This window comes from Trichechus manatus, unplaced genomic scaffold (genome assembly GCF_000243295.1).
Source record: "Trichechus manatus latirostris isolate Lorelei unplaced genomic scaffold, TriManLat1.0 scaffold00035, whole genome shotgun sequence".
In the NCBI taxonomy this organism is placed as follows: domain Eukaryota; kingdom Metazoa; phylum Chordata; class Mammalia; order Sirenia; family Trichechidae; genus Trichechus; species Trichechus manatus.
The window spans coordinates 19,499,970-19,522,176 of record NW_004443971.1 but is presented as its reverse complement, the minus strand read 5'-3'; the positions used below and the strand labels follow the sequence as shown (position 1 = coordinate 19,522,176).

At 33.3% G+C, this 22,207-nt stretch overlaps 1 protein-coding gene across 4 annotated transcripts in view; it reads right to left on the bottom strand.

Annotated features, from left to right (window-relative positions):
- The window catches only part of LOC101351142 (DENN domain-containing protein 1B), a 251,823-nt gene that overhangs the window by 70,768 nt on the left and 158,848 nt on the right, over positions 1 to 22,207 (bottom strand). For all 4 annotated transcript variants that reach the window (XM_023730364.1, XM_023730365.1, XM_023730366.1 and 1 more), the window contains 3 exons: positions 19,549 to 19,594; positions 13,954 to 14,055; positions 530 to 655 (listed from right to left, as the gene is read on the bottom strand). In XM_023730364.1, coding sequence (XP_023586132.1) covers positions 530 to 655; positions 13,954 to 14,055; positions 19,549 to 19,594 — 274 coding nt within the window. The remainder of the gene's footprint in view (positions 1 to 529; positions 656 to 13,953; positions 14,056 to 19,548; positions 19,595 to 22,207) is intronic.

Below are 22,207 nucleotides of genomic sequence, written 5' to 3'. Positions count from 1 at the left end.
GGGGGTATTAAAAGAGAAATGGCAAAATGAGCTACAATATGCTAAACAGATAAACCCACTTTTGACAAGTGTTAGAAATTAGGAAGACAACAAATTTCCAAATACACTGCAAAATTTTCACGTTCTAATTTTTTAAACTTCCATTTTATACTCCTCCTTTCTAAACTAGATTGCTATTAATAATACGTCTAATTGTCTATTTCTTAATGATCTTAAAGTCGGGTAAATGCTTTAAAATGTATTAGCACAATTCATTAATCAGTTAAGGATAAGTATTCCATTTTTAGAACAATGAGTAAGGAGAGATGCAAAAATGTCAGAAATATTAACTAAAAGTTACTAAAAGAACGAAAAGCAGAAAGTCAAGAAATATTGGAGCTGCAACAATGTTTTAAAGCATACTATTTTGGATTTTAAGAGACCTTCATGATACTTTTTTAAGGTGTGATATTAAAATGTTTCTTTTTTCTGCCTCATTCCAAAGAATCATAAAAAGCAAATTAAAATAGTGATGAAATAAAATGCTTACAGGTTTGTATCTCAGTGCATCTCTGTAGGATCCAAACAAAGCAGCCTGTGCCCTAAGAAAGGCCCTAGCTACTCCATCACCCGTAGCTGTAGACTGCTTCTTCAGTTTATTTTTCAAGGCCGAGACCTGCATGACAGAGAGGAACAGTTAAATTAACACCTCAGAAATTGGTACAGCGAGGTACGAACCCAATCAGCAGGCAAACCACACTGTCTGCAGGTCAGCCAAAAACTCATCCTCCTCCCTGATAGCTTATCTTTTTAACTGCAGAGAGCACCTGCTGGTCTGTTAATTGAAACGAAAGCAGGAGATGATAGTAACGTGCTAATGCAAATTGGTTTATGCTCTCTTTTTTTTCCCAAGCCCTCTTGACATAAATAAGCTTTAATTATTTTACAGTAAACTGCTTGTGAGCCACTTTTCTGCAGATTTTTAGCAACTACAACATGTGTCTACTTGTTTTGAGATGAAACAGGTTGGCTATCGTTCATTTCTGCTATGTGAGGTTGTTACCGGTCTTCTAGGATCACTTACCATTTAATTTTATTTTGGGAAGCCTAATTTGCATATGTAGTTTTCCAGTCATCTGTTGAACAGTTTTCACTATATTAGATTTTAAAAAGCTAAAAGTTATGGACAACCCACCATGTATCGAGGACATGTTATGCAAATTTTATACACTGACTTATTTAACCTTCACAACAGTCTTCTAAAACAGGCATTCCCATTCCCATTTATGAATGAAGAAAAAGAGGCTCAAAGATGTAAAATAATTTGCTTTCACTATTTGGTTAGTAAGTGCTAGAGCTGTGATTTAAACCCAGCTCTGTCCAGTTTTTCCCACTATAACTTGCTAGGTTTGAGTTCAGTGTCATTGCCTTATGAACCAGTAATCACACTAAAATATTCATATTTTTAAACCAGAGAAAAACTTATTATCCAGAAGTTTAAAAAAGTTAAAAAGGCATTTTAATTTGTCATAATTTTTCATACTTGTTCCATGCTTTAGTGTCATGTCGGGTGTATTTTAGAGAATGTATATTATTTATCAACAGCCCTTACTTAGTTATTTGTGAGATCATACTCCTCATAATGATCATACTCTTATTTTTTTAAGGGGGAGGAAATATGACATGTTCCTATACATACAACTCACCTAACCAATTCACATAAAAATACTGATCTTCACATACACTCTTCATCAATGCTTAACACGGAAACATGTGAAGTCATGTAAAAATTCTGTTTTCTTAAGGAAAAAAAAACTGATGGGACAAATTCTGGTTGGATAGCTCCTTTAACAGCATGTTCATACACTTACGATACTACCACATAACAAAATAATGTTGTTTCTCCTTTACGTATATATGCAAGAAGGAATATTTTTTTCTTTATGCAAGCAGTCCTGACTTCTCTTGTAGATGACCATTGTAATTGAAGTGTCAACCTAATTAACAACCAAACTTTGAATAATGCTAATGAGAAATGAACACAGCATCAGAGGAAAGACCAGCTCTACAGGTGATAAACCTTCACAGTAGTGACATTTTCCAGTGTAAAGTCACAGTTACTGTGATCTGATCAAAGAAAGAGACCCCCATTGGGTCCAATTATAACCATAGTTTTGAAAAAACTGAGTTATGATGTTAATAATATATGCAGATAGGTCTTTGCAGTATAGGTCTTCTCCCCATAGCTGTGATCTTTTCAATTTATTTCCAAGCCCCACAGATTCAGATAAAAGTTTAGAGCCTAATTCATTTAGTCCACAAAGTGCATAAACCAGGATTCATTTAAGAGGGAGTTTTTATTATTAAATCTAACCTCAATAAATATACATTTTTAGGAAACCCACAGATTCAAAATAGTAAATACAGCTGAAGGATGCAAAAATTAATCTTTTGACTTAATGTCATTTATTCTTAAGTTTGTAATAATGTTATTTTTTTTAAAATGGTTTGAAATGTCCTTTAGGAAACATCAATGGGAATGAATATCAATATGTGTATTTATTGCAAATTACTGCAAACAGAAAAGGCTTATGATGAAAAGACTCTGATTCCAGTCTTTTCAAGTATTATAAAGTAAACGGTTGGGTGTTTTTTAATTTTTTCTTTAAAAAATAATAATAAAGTCACACCTTATATTTTTGAAAAAGAAAATTCCTAAAAATGTATTTTTCTATAAAACATGGAATTGACAATCCAGTTTTCCACAAATCAAGAATACAATATTCTTAAAACAATCATAACACACACGCACACAGAAATGGAAGCAAGTCAAAGCGTTCCTTAGCCTTTATTACCCAAGACCTTGACTGCTTAATTGCTGCCTGAGTTCTGTACAAGTCCTTCCTAAACAGATCAGAAATGTGTAGCCTTCATTTCTAAAATCAGTCAGTCAATGATAGTTCCTGAGCTCTGTCTGGATACGTAAAAAACAGAAAAAGAAAATACTTGTTCTCAAATTGCGCTATCCAATATGGTAGCCACCAGTCACATGCACACTGAAATGTGACTAGTCCACACTGAGATTTGCTGTAAGTGTAAAATACGTACTCGATTTTAAAGACTTAGTAAAAAATATATAAAATACCTCAATAATTTTATACTGATTATATGTTGAATATTTTGAATGTATCAGTTTAAATAAAATATATTATTAAAATTAATCTCCCTATTTCTCATTTTTTTTTACCATGGCTATTAGAAAATTTTAAAAGATATTTGCAGCTCACGTTATATTTTATTGGTCATTGCTACTGTATATGAGCATACTTATCTTATTTCATATAGAAATGCAAGATGAAAAAGTTGTTTAGGAAAAAATATGGTTATAGTTTTCAATCGCCTATTTCTACATTATTTCAATTTTGTAAACTACATAAAACAAGTTTTTCCTTGACCTACTCCAGTGGGCTCTGACTGTCAGTAGATCTGAGGTTATTTCTGCTTTTCAGAGACCAGAAAGGCATCTTAGTTAAGTATTTATGTATGCTGAAATGAACGCTCAAAAACAGCCTGTAAAAATAAAATAGATTTTTTTAAAAATCAGGTTCAGATATAATGATATTAATCTAATATAAAATGATCGTGTCAACCTTGCTGTTTTCCTGGCCTTTCGATCACTGGAGTAAATTAACACCAGTTGCCACTGCCCTTTGCAGTGCTAATTAGCTTTTAGCAGTTTTTATCTATAAAAACGGTACTGTCTCTTCCGTATTTTTTCAATACTTGTTCTGGGAAATAGTATTTTCTGCTTTAATCCCCAAACTTCTAAGTTTAGTTATAAAATAAATGTACATCTTCCCATGAAACCCTAAAGCTTGTGTTCATAACTCTGAATTCAAAAAGCATTTGGAACCTTAGTCACATGGCTATTACTGCAAAATCCTATTGATATTGAAAAAGTATCAATTGTTTTCTCTTTTCTTAAAGTAAGCGAGCCTCAATCTCCTCCAATAGCTAAAGCTTACTTCAGAACTGACATTTTATTTGTTGTTTTTAGATAGTTTTGAGTCTATAAATAATTTTTTTTGTCTAATTAGGTTTTGCACTATATTCCAAAAACAGTGAAAAGGAACTTCAGAGATAAACATCATTTCATTTCTCTTATCGAGTATTTAGATTCCTTTCATACAATGAGAACGCAATGCCTCTAAGCAGCCGTCCAGGGGAGGAATTATGACCTGGGGTTTTAGCACAGTGAGAGTTCACTGCAACATGAATAGTATTACCACCAATTCTCCACTTTCACCCTCTTAGTGCTAAAATGACTATGAATAAAAAGAGGGAATTACATGAGTAAACACAGCAAACAGGCATAAATTAAAAGAGAGTAAGTCACACACACGTAACCTGAGTAATGAAGTAATCATGCCAACAGGGAGTTAGTCAGGAAGAGAGAGCATATAAGGAGGTTGAGTTTTGCAAAGAAGTAAATCTTTTTCTTACTCGACTTTTAGATGCGTCTTTGAAAGAAAAAAAAAAATGAACTGCTATATTAGAAATTTTAATTTTACTTTTTTTAGGATAACAAAGAGAAACACCAGGATAAAGAACAGAAGATAAAAGTAAGTGTTCAGAATAATATCTAGATAATGTACACGACTTAAAATACCCTTATGATGCTTTTAAATACCCCCCTGAGCCCTGGTGGTGCAGTGATGAAGCACTAGGGCTGCTAACCAAAAGGTCAGCAGTTCAAATCCACCAATCACTTCTTGGAAACCCTATGGCGCAGTTCTACTCTGTCCTATAAGGTGGCTAAGAGTCGGGATTGACTTGACTGCAACAGGTTTGTTTGTTCGTTTTTAATAACTAAACTGCTTTCTAGAAACTATGTACCTTTAGAAAAAAGGTAATGCTTCAAATAATCATCTGCTTTAAAACAAAGTTATAAAGTTGAAGCCTTTTATTCTCCCATAGAAAAGTTATGACTATCACATGAATCAGATCTTAAATCCCTACACTTCTTTAATACTGCTAATGTTCAGTTTTCTAAGAAACAAAATTAACCCTTCCCTCCTAATATAATGATTTCCTAACAAGTTGCTACTTGAGGATTAAAATAGTAACCTTTAACCTTTATTAAATGACAAGCATAAAATACACACACCTACTTAGGGCGTCATTACATTGTTTTCTTTGTATGCTTAAATTACTAATCAAAACCTAACTAATATGCCATTATCTACAACTAATTTCCTTTCAGACGCATCTTAAGACAACCAAAACTGCTCTTACAGCCACCTCAAGCCCGAGGTCATGCCAGTGTCTCTACAACATCAATATTATTTCCATTCATCAAGTTTCTCAAAAAGGAACCCACAGGTCCTCCTTGACACTTCACCCTTTCTCATACTCCATACGCAATACAGTCAGCCCTCCGTATCTGCAGATTCCATATCCGCAGATGCAATCAACTGCAGATCAAAAATATTCAGAAAAAAAAGTTCTCAAGAACAAAACCTGGATTTGCCACACGCCAAGCACTACGCTGAATCTACACTAATGAAATGATGTGTAGACATACCCTCCTGTAGCCTCCCACCATTTCACAGATCCTCAGTTTCTCTCTGGAGCTCTGGTGGTCCAGTGGTTAAGAGCTCAGGCTGCTAACCAGAAGGTCGGCAGTTCGGATACACCAGCCATTCCCTGGAAACTCTATGGGGCAGCTCTACTCAGTCCTATAGGGTCGCTATGAGTCGGAATCCACTCCACGGCAATGGATTCAGTGTCTCTACAGCACTCCTTGTTTGAGCGTTGTTCACCTCGCATCATTACTCCCTAAACAATACAGCACTGTATATCAACTATTTACATGGTGTTTATATTATATTATTAAGTAATTATCAGTAATCTAGAGATGATTTAAAGTATACAGGAAGATGTGTGTAGGTTATATGCAAATATTACACCATTTTATTTAAAGGACTTGAGCATCTGTGGATTTTGGTATCCATGGGATTCCTGGAATCAATCCCCTGTAGATACCATGGGACAACTGCACATCACAAAATCTTGTCATTTCTGATACTAATATAGACTTCAAATCTATCCACTGTTCTCTAAATCCACGCCACTGCTCAGGTTCAAGCATCTATCATTTCTCACCTAGACTATTTCAAATGGCCTCCTAATTGATCTTCTTTCTTCATTTCCTATACCCACTAATCTTCAGGACTCAGGACCCAGAACTTAGAATTCAAATAGGATCACAATGAATATCCAATAAAATCCAAAAGTCCTTAACAAGACCTACAGGTCTTATATGATCTCTTCCCTACTTATTTCTACAGCCTCATTTTGCATAACTCACTCTTGTTCATCTCAGTACAGCCATACATGCCTCTTTCCATTTCTTGAATGCACCAACCTCTTCTGAAAAGGAGAATCTTTCTTTGTACATGTATTCTTCCTTCTCCTTCTGTTTCATCTGGCAAACTCATGCTCATCATTTAGGCCACTTCTGCAGAGAGAATGATCCTGACGTGTTGAGCTAGGCCCGACCATGAAGTCTGGTCTGGGTTTGTGGACAGGTAAGAATGCATCTCAGCTTGAGTAAAATCATTTTAACTTCAGCTTAGTGATGGCAGAGATAGCTGTCAGTCCACCAACATCCACTCTCCCCTACTTTGGTAATGGAAATCCCAAGCTGTGACTGGGGCATGGTTAACGCAGTTAGGAACTCTATTTCCCGGTATCCCTTGGTATGGCCATGTGGCTGAGTTCAGGCAAGTAGAATATGAGTTGAAGCAATGTGTGACATTTTCAGGCCATGCCCCTAACAGATATGGGTGCCCTTTTCTTGCTTTCTCTTTTTCTTCTGGGGCAAGGCAGACAAACAATACTAGGGCAGCTACCTCAAAGCTGGATATGTATTGAGGATGGCAGTGTTGTTCCAACAGCTCTGGACCACTTATATCTTAACTGCTATACAAGAGAGAAATCTATTTCTATTTTACTCTAAGACTGGATTTTTCGGTTTTTCTGTTACAGCACCTTAGTCTGTACCCTAATTAATATACCACCTAAAGGGGAAACAAACAGTACAAAGGATATATAAGATATATGGAATTTGAATATACAATATTTTTATGCAAATAACATGTAAAACATTAGCACAGAGCACTTATGAAAATACCTTGGGGAGGGGGTTAAGGGTAGGGCACAGTTGGAAAAAAAAAGAACACACATGTTATTTGCATAAAAATATGGTAAAACAGACAAAGCTCCTCACTACTTCCATCGTGTCTCATACTGGTGCACCTGAAATCCAGTCCTCAAAGCAACTGACCCAGTGTCAGGTTCCTGCCAGGCCACAGGAAAAGATGGATCTCTGGCTTGCTGCCTTTACTATTATACTGGAGAGCGGAGCACTTGACCTCTCAAAAGTCTATGTGCTGCTGCATAAGACAATTCCTCGCTGTACCACAGAGGCACGTACTTTTTGTTCTCCTGCATCATTGTGCCTAGAACAGGCCCACCCTACTACATCACCCTTACTCTAAATTAGGACCTCCTGTTATTCTCTCCCATTGCACCTGTTCCTTTTCTCTATAGCATCTGTCTCAATCTGCTAGATCGATGTTTGTTAACACAATGCAAGCTCCACGAGAACAGGATTTACACATTCTTTCTCACCACTCTATATGCAGCACCTAACATAGTAAAGGCATACAGTAGGTGCTCAATAAATATTTGTTGATGAGTGAGTGCATGAATGAATGAAGAAATTAGCAACATGTCCTAGGCACACTTCTATATTTATTTCTGTAGTTTACTGAATCAGAAACTCTGTGTTGGGGCCCAGGAAGATAATGCCTTTAAATGTTCACCAGGTCATTATGCCATCAGCCAGATTTGGGAACCACTACTGGAGCCCTGGTGGCGCTGTGGTTAAGCGTTCGGTTGTTAACCAAAAGATCGGCTATTCAAATCCACCAGCTGCTCCTTGGAAACCCTATGGGACAGTTCTACTCTGTCCTATAGGGTCGCTATGAATCGGAGTTGACTCTACAGCAACAGGTTGGGTTTTTTGGTTATTGGAGCCCTGGTGCCATGAGGAACCGCGGTGGAGCAGAGGAGCCCTGATGGCGCAGCGGTTAAAGTGCTTGGCTGCTAACCAAAAGGTAAGCAGTTTGAACCCACCAGCTGCTCTGCGGGAGACAAATGCGGTAGTCTGCTGCCGTAAAGATTTACAGCCTTGGATATCCTATCTGGCAGTTCTACTCTGTCCTACAGGGTTGATATGAGTCGGAATTGACTTGACGGCAGTGGGTTTTGGTTTCGTGTTGTAGACAGTACTCACAATATCACATGCAAAAAAAAAAAAAAAGTCGTTTGGATACAGAAAAGTCAAGAACTTACAAGGAACAGAAACGATTTGGAAATAATTTTAGAAGGCGAAATCAGGTCTTTATCTTTTTATCTTTATTTTTAACACCAACAGTAAAAAGAGAGAGACATATGCTATTAAGATGCTACAAAATTAAAAGACATCAGGAGAAGGGCTAAGTAATTTAGTTGGAAATGAAAAGCCAGGAGAAGGCCAAGGAACTTCATGAGCACTTAAAATCACCAAGAGTAACAAACTATAAATCAACTTTAGAATTGCGAAAGTACAGAGGCATAAAAGGGGAACTGCTAAAGCCTGGATCATTGCACTGGGGGGAGAGATTCTCTTATTCAGATGAGAGGAATTAACACAATTTTCTAAATGTTTACAAGCACAGTTAATTAAGATTTGGGTTTTGTTTTTTGTTTTTGTTATGATTTGTCTGTTTTGTTTTGCATTTAAGGTTTATGTAAAAACACACCAAGAAAACAGCAAAACTCTTAACAGTTTACTAATAAACAAACAACAAAAAAAAAACTTTTTGAATAATCACATCTCTGAAAATAACTATTTAAAAGAATGGTGAGTTTCCACAGACACCCAGACTCATGTGCAGAAACACGATGATTGCCATCACAACATGCTCTCCTCTGCCAGAGCCAGGGAATAAAAGGTTGCACTCAAAGCCAGACGAGCATATTTTAAACATGTTTCCAGGTTTCTTTCTTTCATTATTATGAGAGTCAGGTGAAAACGTCCTTATAAAATGTTCCAGGAGGTAACAGTAAACAAGGACTTTAAAAACAAATTCTATTACAGAAGATAAAAGAAGTGCAATTATATTTGTTTTCAACAATCATTTATTGAATGCCTACTATTTACAAAGCACTGCACCAGGGCAGGGGCAATGCTCACCAACTAGATGCCTGCATTCTAACAGCTGGGAGAGACAGAGAGCGAGAATACACGACTGTACTTCTGCAGAGGCACACTGAAAGCAGCAACGTTTGTCTCCTGAAGTCTGCCCTATGAACTAAACCAAATGTTCCCCAAATTACTTTAGAAGATGAATAAAATTGTCTTATCTTTCTAATCTGGCCATTGTCGAAATCTGTTGAGTTCACTCACACGATAAGGATTACAGCAGAGCTGTGGCAAACGTGGAACTAATATAATATCCTCTGGGGCCTCTTTTTTCTTTATAACATACATTATGACAATTGAACATGTTAAACCTTCATGTTGAATTAGAAAAAAAATTCAATAAATGAAACATATATTGACTATTTGCATAGTTATTTTTTGTTTATACACTTTATTTTTAAAAAAAAGCTGATATAAAAAGTCTCTGAAAAAGCCTTCCCTTTTCCAAACTTATTCTCAAATTAATTAACTCACTTAAAGGTACATGTCCAAAATTCTTAGAGTTCTGGGGTGTTCTCTAGCTCTTTAGGATTTTAATGATTGTTGGTGATTCAGAGCAGTGTGTGTGTTCTCTTTTCATATGACAATAAAACCATTAACCTATTCCTTCCTGAGATACTTGAAAGCTTCACCATCACATGAATGGTATTTTAGGTGAGATCATTTTATAATGAGTCTTTTCAATGCTTTAGTAATTAAATATGCTTCATCCTATAACATACTGTGGTCTACAGTGAATTGTACAATAACTCTTAAGTGCACTATATTTTCAATACAAACTCGTAGTGGGAAATGGAAAATCATTTTCCAATGGTATTACATACAAGGTGAAAATTAGTTTAAAAACAGTGCTGAAAATCCTAATTTAAATCAAATTGGTCATGTTGCTATTTCTTTAATAAAATCAGAATGGAGACTAAGCTACTATAGTAAAATTTTAAAAGCATTACTCATTCCATTGTATATCATCTTTATATAAGAGGAATCATGGTCTAGTGTTCAGGGCACAGGCCTGAGAAATCAATCTTTATGAAGAACTAAAGCTCCAGATACAACATTAATGGTGTACTTTCTGTGGCTTCATTTTCTTATCTAAAATAGGAACTAGAATATTGACCTGTCTTAAGAGTATGTTATTTTTTTACCATCTATGAGTAAAACATATTTTAAAACAGTTAAGCAATCTATATTAAAATTCACTTTTTTATTTTAATAAATATTCTCCTGCATGTAACTTTTTCAAATGTCAATTCTAACTGGAGTTTACCTATAAGAGTTGGTTCATAATTGTCTTAATATTCATATGAGGACAAATTTCTTAAATCTTATTAAAATTCTAATTATTAGCTTAATTTTCCAATAAGTGTGTTGTCCTGTTTATTATTTTTGAAATATGTAATAACTCTCCAAATTACTTTTTAAAATGTTAATAAAAAATTTAAATAAGCAGTAATCACTCAGAAATACAACATTTTAAATTATTATGTTATTGAAACTAAATTTGTATGTATATTTAGAATGTGAGGTCTCAAAAGTGAGTTTTCTTAAATTAAAATGAACTCATTTGAAATTTCAAATGCCTACTTCAACTGATTTTTCCCCCACACTTATAAACATACCACAATAACTTCAAATGATTTTGTTATATATAGCTCTAAAATTTACTTTTTTACTTCACATACTCAAATTACATACATTTGAAGGTATCCATCTGACATAGCCTTGAAAAAAATAAAATCACAATATATCCATAGACAAAAACTACAAAAGTATATTTTACTGGCTCTGTTGCCTTTAAAAGTTATTCCATGTAATAATCAATATTGTTAAATTCAGGCACAATAAAATATTTGTGTGTTTTTTTCTTTTCATGATACAAGTCTATAGCGAAATGATGAAATCAAAAAACAGTGTTCCTGTCAGAAGACAGGAAGAGAGTTTTTTTCCCCTCCCTTAAGGAAAACAAAGGATTCCTGAAAGCTTTGCCCTGATTTATTTTTCCAATTTTAAATACCTTAAGAGTAGCGGAACTGCTACTGGCATGGTAGTATTTCTAACAGTCAATAAATCTAAAATATTATGTGTGAATATTGGAATGAAGCCATTAAGAAGATTACAGCATGCAACACAGCAGAGGGTCCACAGGAAAAAAGAACTAGTAATTCAGGACAACTGTGACCACTGACCTTTGAACAGCCAAGACCACTGGTCAATCTGACACAATAATAGAGTGCACATGTATAGAAAGTCATCTAGCCTGTAAGTATAATTTAAATGCTTTGGTGAATGATTTTAAAAGGCCCCCATTTAAATCTCAGTTAATCTATTAAACAATCAGACAATACCAATAGCAGAATTTTCAGGCTTCAATTATACTTTATTAATTCAAATCGCACAAAAAATTTTTTAGTAAGATCATTGGTGACTTTAACATGTCTCATTTAAAACATTTACAATTGCAGAAAACATGATGTGATGCTTTATCATATTTCCTCCAGAACTATGAGCTAGCTTTTGGAATGTCTTACACAACCACTTAAAATATTTTTAGAAAATGACTATAACTTTAAAGCATCTCACACTTTCAGCAAATGGTCCTCGCTTCACTTCAGAGCTATCTCGATTTGTTCATTCTTCAGATTTGTCAGTAAGTTTGTGGCTCTTAATATCAAGCATATGTATCGTCATATATATACCACTTTGCAATGTTCTTTCAATCTATACTTTTTAATACTTAATAATGATTAATTCTGCTTCTTATGAGTAAACCAAAGGATGCTTCTCCCTGTCATTTTATATACTTAGACTTTTATATTTTTTGAGTACTGTTTCCTTTTCCGGATAGCTAAATAAATGTTTTAATTATCAAACTAATTCTAGTGGGAAAGTAGCACTTCTCAATTTAAAAAAAGTCACCTAACCAAACAATAAAATATAAAATATTGTTTTTCTCAAAGAATCATCTATCATTAAGCTGACTATAAAAATTGTAATACCATAAACCTAAACGCTGAATTTCTTTCTCTTTCATTTTCTTTTCTCTCTCTCTTTTTTCCTTCTTCTTTTTTTTTTTTTTAAATAAACAAGCGTTCTTCCTTCGGGTATTAACAGTAGAAAATACATGCACATATGGAATGCATTCTTAAAAGTTGGGACTGTATTTTCACTAATTATTTCTATATCCAGTGGAGAACACTTTGATGGACTTCTAAATGAATAACTCTAATCATTTCTAGCAGCTTCTGCAAAATTTTTATAATGAGGCAATCTAGTCATAATGAGCTAAAAAGATAATATAATTGTTCACCGGCCTGAGCTTGGATTTGTGTGTACATAGTATAAATTTTACTACAGCAAAATAAAGTAGTTCAATTTTAATTTGCTATAAGGTCAGCAAGTATTTTAGGCTATTTATGGACATAAATTATCTATTTTGACTTTGAAATCATATTTTTCCTATCACTAGCCTATAGGAACAATCAAGGTTAGTATTCATACATTTTTTTAGTTTGATATGTTTAAATTCACTTATTTAAACTCCTTAATAATGGATTTCAAAATACTTGCAATATTACAAAGAATATATTCTGTGGGGTTTTTTTACTCCCAAATTTTAATATCCTTGAAAAGAATGGGAATTTTTTTAAGGAACGTTATTTTAACTTAGAACTATATTATAAAGATATTTTTAAATAGCCATTCAAATATATACAGAAACAGCACTAGTCTGCATTTCTGCCCTGTACTAAGGAATACCAAGGCCAAAAAAAAAGCACTTTTGAAGACTATTTAACATGAAATACAGAATATGTGCCATTATAAGCTGCAGACACACACACGCACACACACACATACACACAAACCCTCTGCAAGATCAAAGACCAGAAGAGAACTGGCACTTAATTTATCAGCCTTTACAGACAAAAGACAGTTTTCGTCATTTCAAAAGGATCAGATGTCTTTTATGACAAACTGGGTTTGCAGTTTAATTTACAAATAGAATTCTAAGTAAGCAGTGTTTGCTCTGCCAAAGCAAATGACAAACTGTAGGTTTTCATTCTTGCGGCCCTCAGCAGGATAGAAAAGATTAAAATAAAACTGAAATAATTTACAGAAAACAAATAAATGTTTCAGAAAGTTGAGGGAGATCAAAGCCAGAATTTTCTGACCCCAACTGTACAAGCATTTCTTATTATATTGACCAGTGCCATCAGATCATTAATTAAAAGGAAAAGCGCTGGCAGGTGGCAGGGAAGCAAAAGCCGATAATTGGCCCCCTTCTTCTTCTTGCCTTCAAAAACTCTCTCATTCTTTTGCAAGACATGCCACTAGGCAGACAGAAATGCCTACTTTGTAATATAATGATTAAGATGAGATGAAGAGACTTACGTTTAAAGAAGCTCTGCCTAATGAATGCATCTAGCTTTTTAATTATGATCCTACTTTTACAATAAGGAATATGATGTTCCATTCAACATCTCCTCAACTGCCAAAAGGTAAAAATATTAAATACAGAATCTACACTGATTCCTCTCACACCCCATGCACACACCCAATCCTTTTATTTTAGACAGAAAAAGTAGAAAAAATAACTCCCAGAAATTCAAGGGTCCAGTAGAAAACATATATATTGTTCACTACAAAATGTCCTTCAGACTCACCACATCACTCGGTAGGTTGCTCAAGTCATTAAACGGTGATTCTAAAGTGTTTGTGTCAACATTTAACATAACCACATCTTCCAATGATTTGTTTTTCACTCTCTGTTTAAAAAACACAATTGTGAATAAGCATCTTAGTATATTTTCTTAATAAACTATAATAAGTTGGAAACAGAGAAAATTACCTTAATACACTAGTCATGGAAAAAGAAAACAGGAAAATCCTACCTTATAAAATAAATATAAACAACTTTACCTTCTCTGCGAGGAAGTGTGACTACAACCAGTTCAAAAAGATGATTTGGGAAAAGATGCTTAAAATAGAATGTTTGCTCATTTAAACATACTTAATTTGGAGATAGATGAATATAATTTAATCAAGAAAATATTACAACAAAGACTTACAAAACAGACACAGCTAAAGCAAAACTGCAAAAACTTCTGTCCTTAAAGATTTATCAGGCAAATTTCAATCCCAAGATACGAGAATTTGTATCTAGCTCTATATCTATTTTTAGCATAAATCATATTGCAAGTCTCACATAAACCAGTAGCTCTATGACTACATTATTAAGCTGCAAAGTTTTCAAATTAATACTTTTTCTATATTTTCCATACCAATATGTATAAGCTTATGATGAAGAATAAAAGTTGAAAAATGAAAAATGATAGAGTAATATGGAATTTATTGTCAGTAACATGTCTCACAAGAATTTCAATATAAAGGATCAAATTTATAGCCTACTGGATTAACTATTTTGACTTGTTTTACAGTTTGGTCAAAATGGTCAAATTATTCGAGTATGTAGATAAATGAAACTAAATTAGAATTTCATCATTTTCTTATCCTTAAATAAAGGAATTATTTTATTTTTCCTATTTAAACCAATATGTAAACTTAAATTTTATAGTTATAAAATTCTAATAGTCTTATTTAAATGACAGCAAATAGTATTACTGCTTAGCACAAATAAGTAACATGCTCATTAATGAAATATATCCAGCAACTCAGAATTCCACAATTGTAGAGGTCAACTAGCAATGGGTCAATTAATTTCAGTGCTGTATTTTTTTAAAGTGACATTCTCAAATAATACACTTTTTAAAAATAATCTGTTAAATACCTTACATTTTTAAATTGGCCTAATCAATTATTTCAAAACTGAAATTTCTCTGATCCATTCAGAATTTCAAATCTCTGCATAGTAGACGGAATGTTAAACTTTGCTAGGGAAATGGGAGTCTAGTGCAGGGTATGTCTATGTATTAGGGAAGTCTCACAGCCTAGGTGCAGTGTGGATACTCAGGGGAATATATGATTCTAAAATATATCTTGTAAAAGACATTATAATTATTCTAAAGTAAGACTTTTAAAAGATGCTCCATTCCTAAGATATTAGCAGAGAATCACTTATAATGGCGATACTATTACAAAAACATTTCTAAATACACTCATTTCCTTCTCTTTCCATGTATATGCATGTGATATACATACATGTAAAAAGTTTACATACATAAATATATGGTTAGCTAAAAATTAACTAAAAATAATTATAAAAATAACCTATTATACAAGCAAAAACTATAGCTATATAAATGGAATTTGCATGGAAAAATGTAAGTCATAATCTTGTTATTCACCTTTAATTCTAAATTGTTCTTATGACAGAAACTGTAAAGATAATTCTGATGAATTTTAAAAGGGTAAGTTAGCCTAAGCCTAGAATAATGGCTATATGCCCCCAAAATGTTTTATACTGACCCTAACACTAAGGTCTAAATAAAGGAAATTGGCATTGAGATGAAAGGTGTATATTTCAAAATTACTCTTAGTTTTAAAAGTCTAATAGCTGAATATTAAATTTAGTTCAACTAGCCATACAATAAGAATGGAAAAAGTATTCATTTCAATAAATCAGTAAATTAGGACTTCCTTAAAGTAAGACTAAGTCTACAGAAGCAAAAAAATAATAACAGTATATAATTAAAATAATTGTTAAAGAAAATTTTAGATTAGTGTCAGTATTTTACCTATTTTTTGTCTTCGGTGTCAGGCTTTAGCTTTTTTTTTTTTTCCTAAATAAGAATGGAAACTCATATGGCATATAAAATGGTACCTCTTTCTCTGTCTCATATTTTCATAGCTCATAAAATTCATAATCTTGTTTGAATGGGGAAAGAATAAGAAAATATGAAAAAAGAATTTGCTGTCTTCTTCAAAAACATGACACTAATACTAAGACACAGATTGAAATGCTTATAAGAACCAAAAAAATCAGTTGCCTTCCTCTTGATCCAGACTCAGAAGGCCCCAGGTGTGTCAGAGTAGAACTATGCTCCATAGAGTTTTCCATGGCTGATTTTTCAAAAGTAGATTGCCAGGCCTTCCTTCTGAGGTGCCTCTAAGTGGACTCAAACTGCTAACCTTTAGATTAGCAGGGAACACATTAACCATTTGCAGTATCCAGGGACTCCATAAGAGCAACAGCAGCTGATTAAAGTTTATAGTGTTTTCTCACACACTCTCTATATAAGTCTTCCATACAATATAAATACAAATGTGTATTATGCACATTCTGCAAAGAAATGACACAAGGGCAACAATCATATGATCTTCTGAAATTAGGACATTTCATTTAGAATCTTTTGTATATTGATTAAGTAAGATAATTCTCACATTTGTAGCAAGATAAATAAATATTTGTAGCATCTACTAAATTATTCCTCATCACTTACAGGCCTTAGTCTGCTCTGAGTTCAAACCTAAAGACTATTTTTCAGAGAGAACAATATGTCTTCATCCTTTATTTTAGAAGCAAATTTATATTTTAAAAGGGTCTTCCAGCCATCTTTTACTCACAATTACATAAAAATGTGATTTAAAAAAAGATTTCAAAGGACGTTCACTTCATGTATCTTTGAAAAATTAGGTTTAGAATTCTTTATACAATTGATAAAATGTGTTGAAACTATTTTGACCAAAAGGGAGAAAATAAGAGAATATTTTGATTCTTCCTTTAAAAAATAAAAATTGGTTGTCATTGCAGTCAAGCAAAATGCAAAAACTATTACTCAAGCTCAGTCTCACTATTATGTAAATATCTATACTTCAATTATAGAAACATTTTTATTAAGTACAAAAGCACAAAAGATAGAAATTTTAGTGGAAAAAAAAATCTGCCTAATGATGATACTCTAAGAATGGAATTGCAGGATATATATCATCTTGTAACAGATTAAAGAGAACGTTACCAAATAGTACTCAACTGGTTTAAAAGAATGTCTAAAGTTCCTAGTACACCTTTTCATTAGCTATTATACTAAATAAAGCTATTAAGACAGAAAGTCTAGGACACAATTACAGAAGTACTGAAATTTAAACATTCTCTCTTAATGATAGGACCCAATTTAAAGTTAGAATGGACCTTTCTCCAAGACAACACTTTAATTTGCCCCTTAAAAAAGTACAACTTTCTCTATAGGTTCCAAAAAATATGTGATAAATTTAATTAAATATTAAAAACATGTACCCCTTTCTACAGTATTTTGGAAAAGTCAAATTATTCGTTTTAAAAGTCAAATCATGACGCAAAAACAAAACATAATAACATCACTATTACAGGTACCCATCAACAACATTTATTTTTTTATCCCTATAAATAAATAAATATATTGAAGAAATTACATATCCTATTAGACACATGGATACCCTGGTGGCATAGTGGTTAAGAGCTACAGCTGCTAACCAAAAGGTCAGCAGTTCGAATCCAGCAGGCGCTCCTTGGAAACCCTATGGGGCAGTTCTACTCTGTCCTATCGGGTCACTATAAATCTGGATGACTCAAAGGCAATGGGTTTTTTGGGTTTATCAGACACATAAGGAGAGACATAAATGTATAACACACACACACATATATATCACTGCAGTTGAGTTGGGGCCCTGGTGACGCAGTGGTTAAAGAGCTCGGCTGCTAACCAAAAGGTTGGCAGTTTTAATCCACCAGCTGCTCCTTGGAAACTCTATGGGGGTAGTTCTATTCTGTCCTATAGGGTCACTATGAGTCGGAACTGACTTGACAGGAACAGGTTTGGTTTTTTGGTTTTGCAGTCGAGTCGATTCCGACTCATAGCCACCCTATAGGACAGAGTAGAACTGCCCCATAGGGTTTCCAAGGCTGACAATCTTTATGCAAGCAGACTGCTACATCTTTCTCCCGCATATACATACATACATATATATATATATACACACACACACGCACACACTAACATCAAGATCAAATTTGATAACGCTTCTTCTGAAACCATAACAACCAATCATGGTTAGATTTTGTAGAGTCAAACTACTGATAAATAAAATGCCAGTCATTTATTCCACAATCTAATAACAGATTAAATGCCTATTCATTTATGTTTTCTTTTAGATAATTTGTTTTTTCACTGAAAATACCCTGGCATGTAAGAACAAGTTTTCTAAAGATGAATAAAATATAAGGAGTCAATAATGTTCTCCAACTCAGATTTCAATATTAAAAACAAATCAAACCTACTAAAGAAATCCATTAAGACATACCCTTTATTACTAGTAAAATGTACAAAAATTTCTACCTAAGCATTTTGCAAAAATAAAACATGCTCAAAACTGAAAAAAAAGCCCAAAACAGAGCAGAGCACATGCAGAATTCCATAATCCAGGCCTTCTATAAAAGAAGTCTCTCCCTACATGGTCCTCAGGAGTTTTAAAATAATCACCAGGATTTTCCTTGATCATTTAAAATGAGGACTTACAGTGTATACAGTGACAAAGTTAAGAAATATAAAAATAAGAAAACATTTTATTTTTCTTGATAAAATAATTTCAATAAATATAAAAACACTCAAATAAGTGTAAAAATGAGTTATTTGGGTTGAATTGTCGCTTATCAGACATTGGGGGAAAGATAATATGCATGACCAGCTCAAAAACAAATGAGTTCCAATAAAAACTGAAATCCACCACCGTAATGAGGACACTCAATTGACAAAAGTGTTTTGTCTTGATCCAAACCTTTTGTTTATGTTGTTTAAAGATGCTGATCTTATAAGAAGTCTCACTGACAAAGGCCAAGGTGTTTCACTACAGTGATGACTGGTGACAAAAATCATTCAGAATGAGATGCTGACAGTGCAAATAAGTTACTAAACTTTCAATCTCCCAAAAGGGCTGAAAATGTTTTCCTTTTATGATTCATAATTATCTAAAATTTGACTTTCAAAATATAGGTCTGAGAAAGAAATATAAAAAATCCCAAGTTACCATAAAGAAAGTGGTTCATCAAGGACTAGTCTTTTAGTATTTAACACTTACCATATGACTTCTACCAAATACAACCTATTTTCATGAGTTTCCATGTCACTGAAGCTTGCCATTTAGCATGCTAATTTAAATAAAATTATTTCAATATTACCTTTTTCAAAATAACCATGTAATATACTATAAATATGAGACTAGTCATTGCTTTGTACTATTCCCATTTATTTTCATTCAAAACAAAACTTTTAACTATTATTTTTATAAGTTTATTTATTGCTATCTCATGTCTGAAAGATACTCACCTCTATGAGGCTGGAGTGTATTCCAATCAGGTATGGCATTGGGGCACTAAATTAAAAATATATATGTATATATTCATAGAGTTCATTGAAACTTAAACAACAATATAAGTATTTCAGAATGCTTAAAACTAAATTTATTAAATGCACAGTTCTAGTACAGCACCACATTACAGATATTTAAAATTATTCCATATGTAAAACTCAAATTTAATTTTAGAGGCTTTTAATATATTCAAGTTAAGGTTAGATTATATGAATTTTTAATATCATTTTTTAAACAAGAGTTGTAATGTCTAAAAAACTTCTTTATTTAAGAAGAATATCAGGTCTAGGCTATAGTCTGAGCTGAATCTTTTCCACATATCTCATAGCAATATATCTGAAATACTCATCAAATGTACTCACATATTGTACACATTTTTCTTACTCAACTAAATGCTTATTTCTATGATTTTCCTAATACATTTTCATTCCTTCATGCTTACTATCCGCCAGTCAGTCCGTCTCATTCACCACATATGTACTGAGTCCTGCTGTGTGCCAGGCACTGTCCCAGAACCAGGGGTGCAAAGGTAAGCAAGTTCATCCCCTAATGTGATTCTATCCCTGTGCTATCTTAACTCTCACATAGCTTGTCTTTTATTTAAATTCTATAAATTCAGATTTATCGCACTTTCATTTTTATTAATAAAATAATTTCAATAAATATAAAAACACTCAAATAAGTTTAAGGCTGACCCCAAATTAATTAATTCAACTTACTATATTTGGAACATACAAGGTGCCAGGCCCTGGGTGAGGGACTTGGGTACCATAATGGACAATACAATATATCTGCCCTCGTGGAGTTTCTACCCTACCAGAGAATATAGACAGTAAATCGTTCTTGTAACATATAAAATCCGAATTACTAGTATTTTCAGAAATATTTCTTATGAAATACAAGAAGGAAATTATTCAACTTGACATTGCAAAATCAAAATATTATTTAACAAGAAAACATTAGATAGAAGTCTGCATAGGTAATATAAAATATGTGAATAAGTGCCTCATTCAAAATAAAACACTTTTGGCAAATCTTTATAGAAGTCTTTGTGCTCTACTGAACATAAACCTCTTCTGTTAATGAAAACATGTAACCCTCTTTCTCAAAACATTTGCATAATTTTGCAGATATTGCTGTCATCATCAGAATAGAGCTGTCCAAACTTGTGTGTGTCCAGTTTACCTCTGAGAACCACTAATAGATAAAAACAAATAGGAACCTCAACAGACTCCGTTTTCAAAATAACCTCAAACAATTCCATATTTATTTAAAGATGGCTAAAAACAAGCCTATATATCAAGAATTCTTCTTTTAGTCCTCCTTAACCTATACATTCTAGTTTATTGCTTCTTACTGTACTAGGTTCTAATTCCCAGCTGTCTTTATCTTTTGTGGCTTTGTACCTTTCCTATTTTTTTGTTGCTGCTGTCGTCATTGTTTTGTTGTTGTTATTGTTTAATACAACAGATCATCTGGAATTGATCTGATATTCTGGATACTTCATTGACTGAAAATTGAGAATTATTGACAGGTTTTGATATCCTTAAGACTTAACAGATTTTCTTCTTTCAAAAGGAAATAGGAGGAACGAATGTAGACTGTTCCACTTTTGCTTAAATAAGGCTAGTACTAGCTCAAGTTCTCATCCATGGGACTCCATACAAGACATAAAATACATGTTATTAATTATTCTGAACTCCCACAACTGGGCTAAGGCAACTTTTACAAAACAGGCAAGTCCTAAGATCTTAAATATGTCAAACCTTTCCCACATCCAAAATAGTATAAAGTTATTAAATTCACTGTGCAAATTACCAATTCACCCCAGGTTAAGTTATCCTACCCACAAGATTTATAGTACAGAAAGTCCATAGTATCTTAAATTCCAATGAACATTTTAATAAAATGAATGTTAATCAGAATACTTAAAAGCCTCTTAAAAATAAAATTATTATATCCACTTTAAAGATGTTGGAGGGCTACCAGGTGGATCAGAGTTTCCTAAAATCAGAGCCAAAAGTGGTAAATAACCTTCTGAAGTCCTAGGAAACACACCTAAGATAATACTTTTAAAACTTTATGAAAGCTATCTTTTAAAATAGCAACAATAAGTAATTCACCATGATCAAGTGGGATTTATACCAGGTATGCAGGGATGGTTCAACATTAGAAAAACAATCAATGTAACCCATCACATAAATAAAACAAAAGACATGAACTACATGATCTTATCAATCAATGCAGAAAAGGCATTTGACAAAGTCCAACACCCATTCATGATAAAAACTCTCAACAAAATAGGAATAGAAGGGAAATTCCTCAAGATAATTAAGTGCATTTATACAAAGCCAAAGCCAACATTATCCTAAATGGAGAGACTTTGAAAGCATGCCCCTTGACAATAGGAACCAGACGAGGATGCCCTTTATCATCACTCTTATTCAACATTGTGCTGGAGGTCCTAGCCAGTGCAATTAGGCTAGAAAAAGAAATAAAGGGCATCCAAATTGGTAGGCAAGAAGTCAAAGTATCTCTATTTGCAGATGATATGATCTTATACACAGAAAACCCCAAAGAACCCACAAGAAAACTACTGGAACTCATAGAAGATTT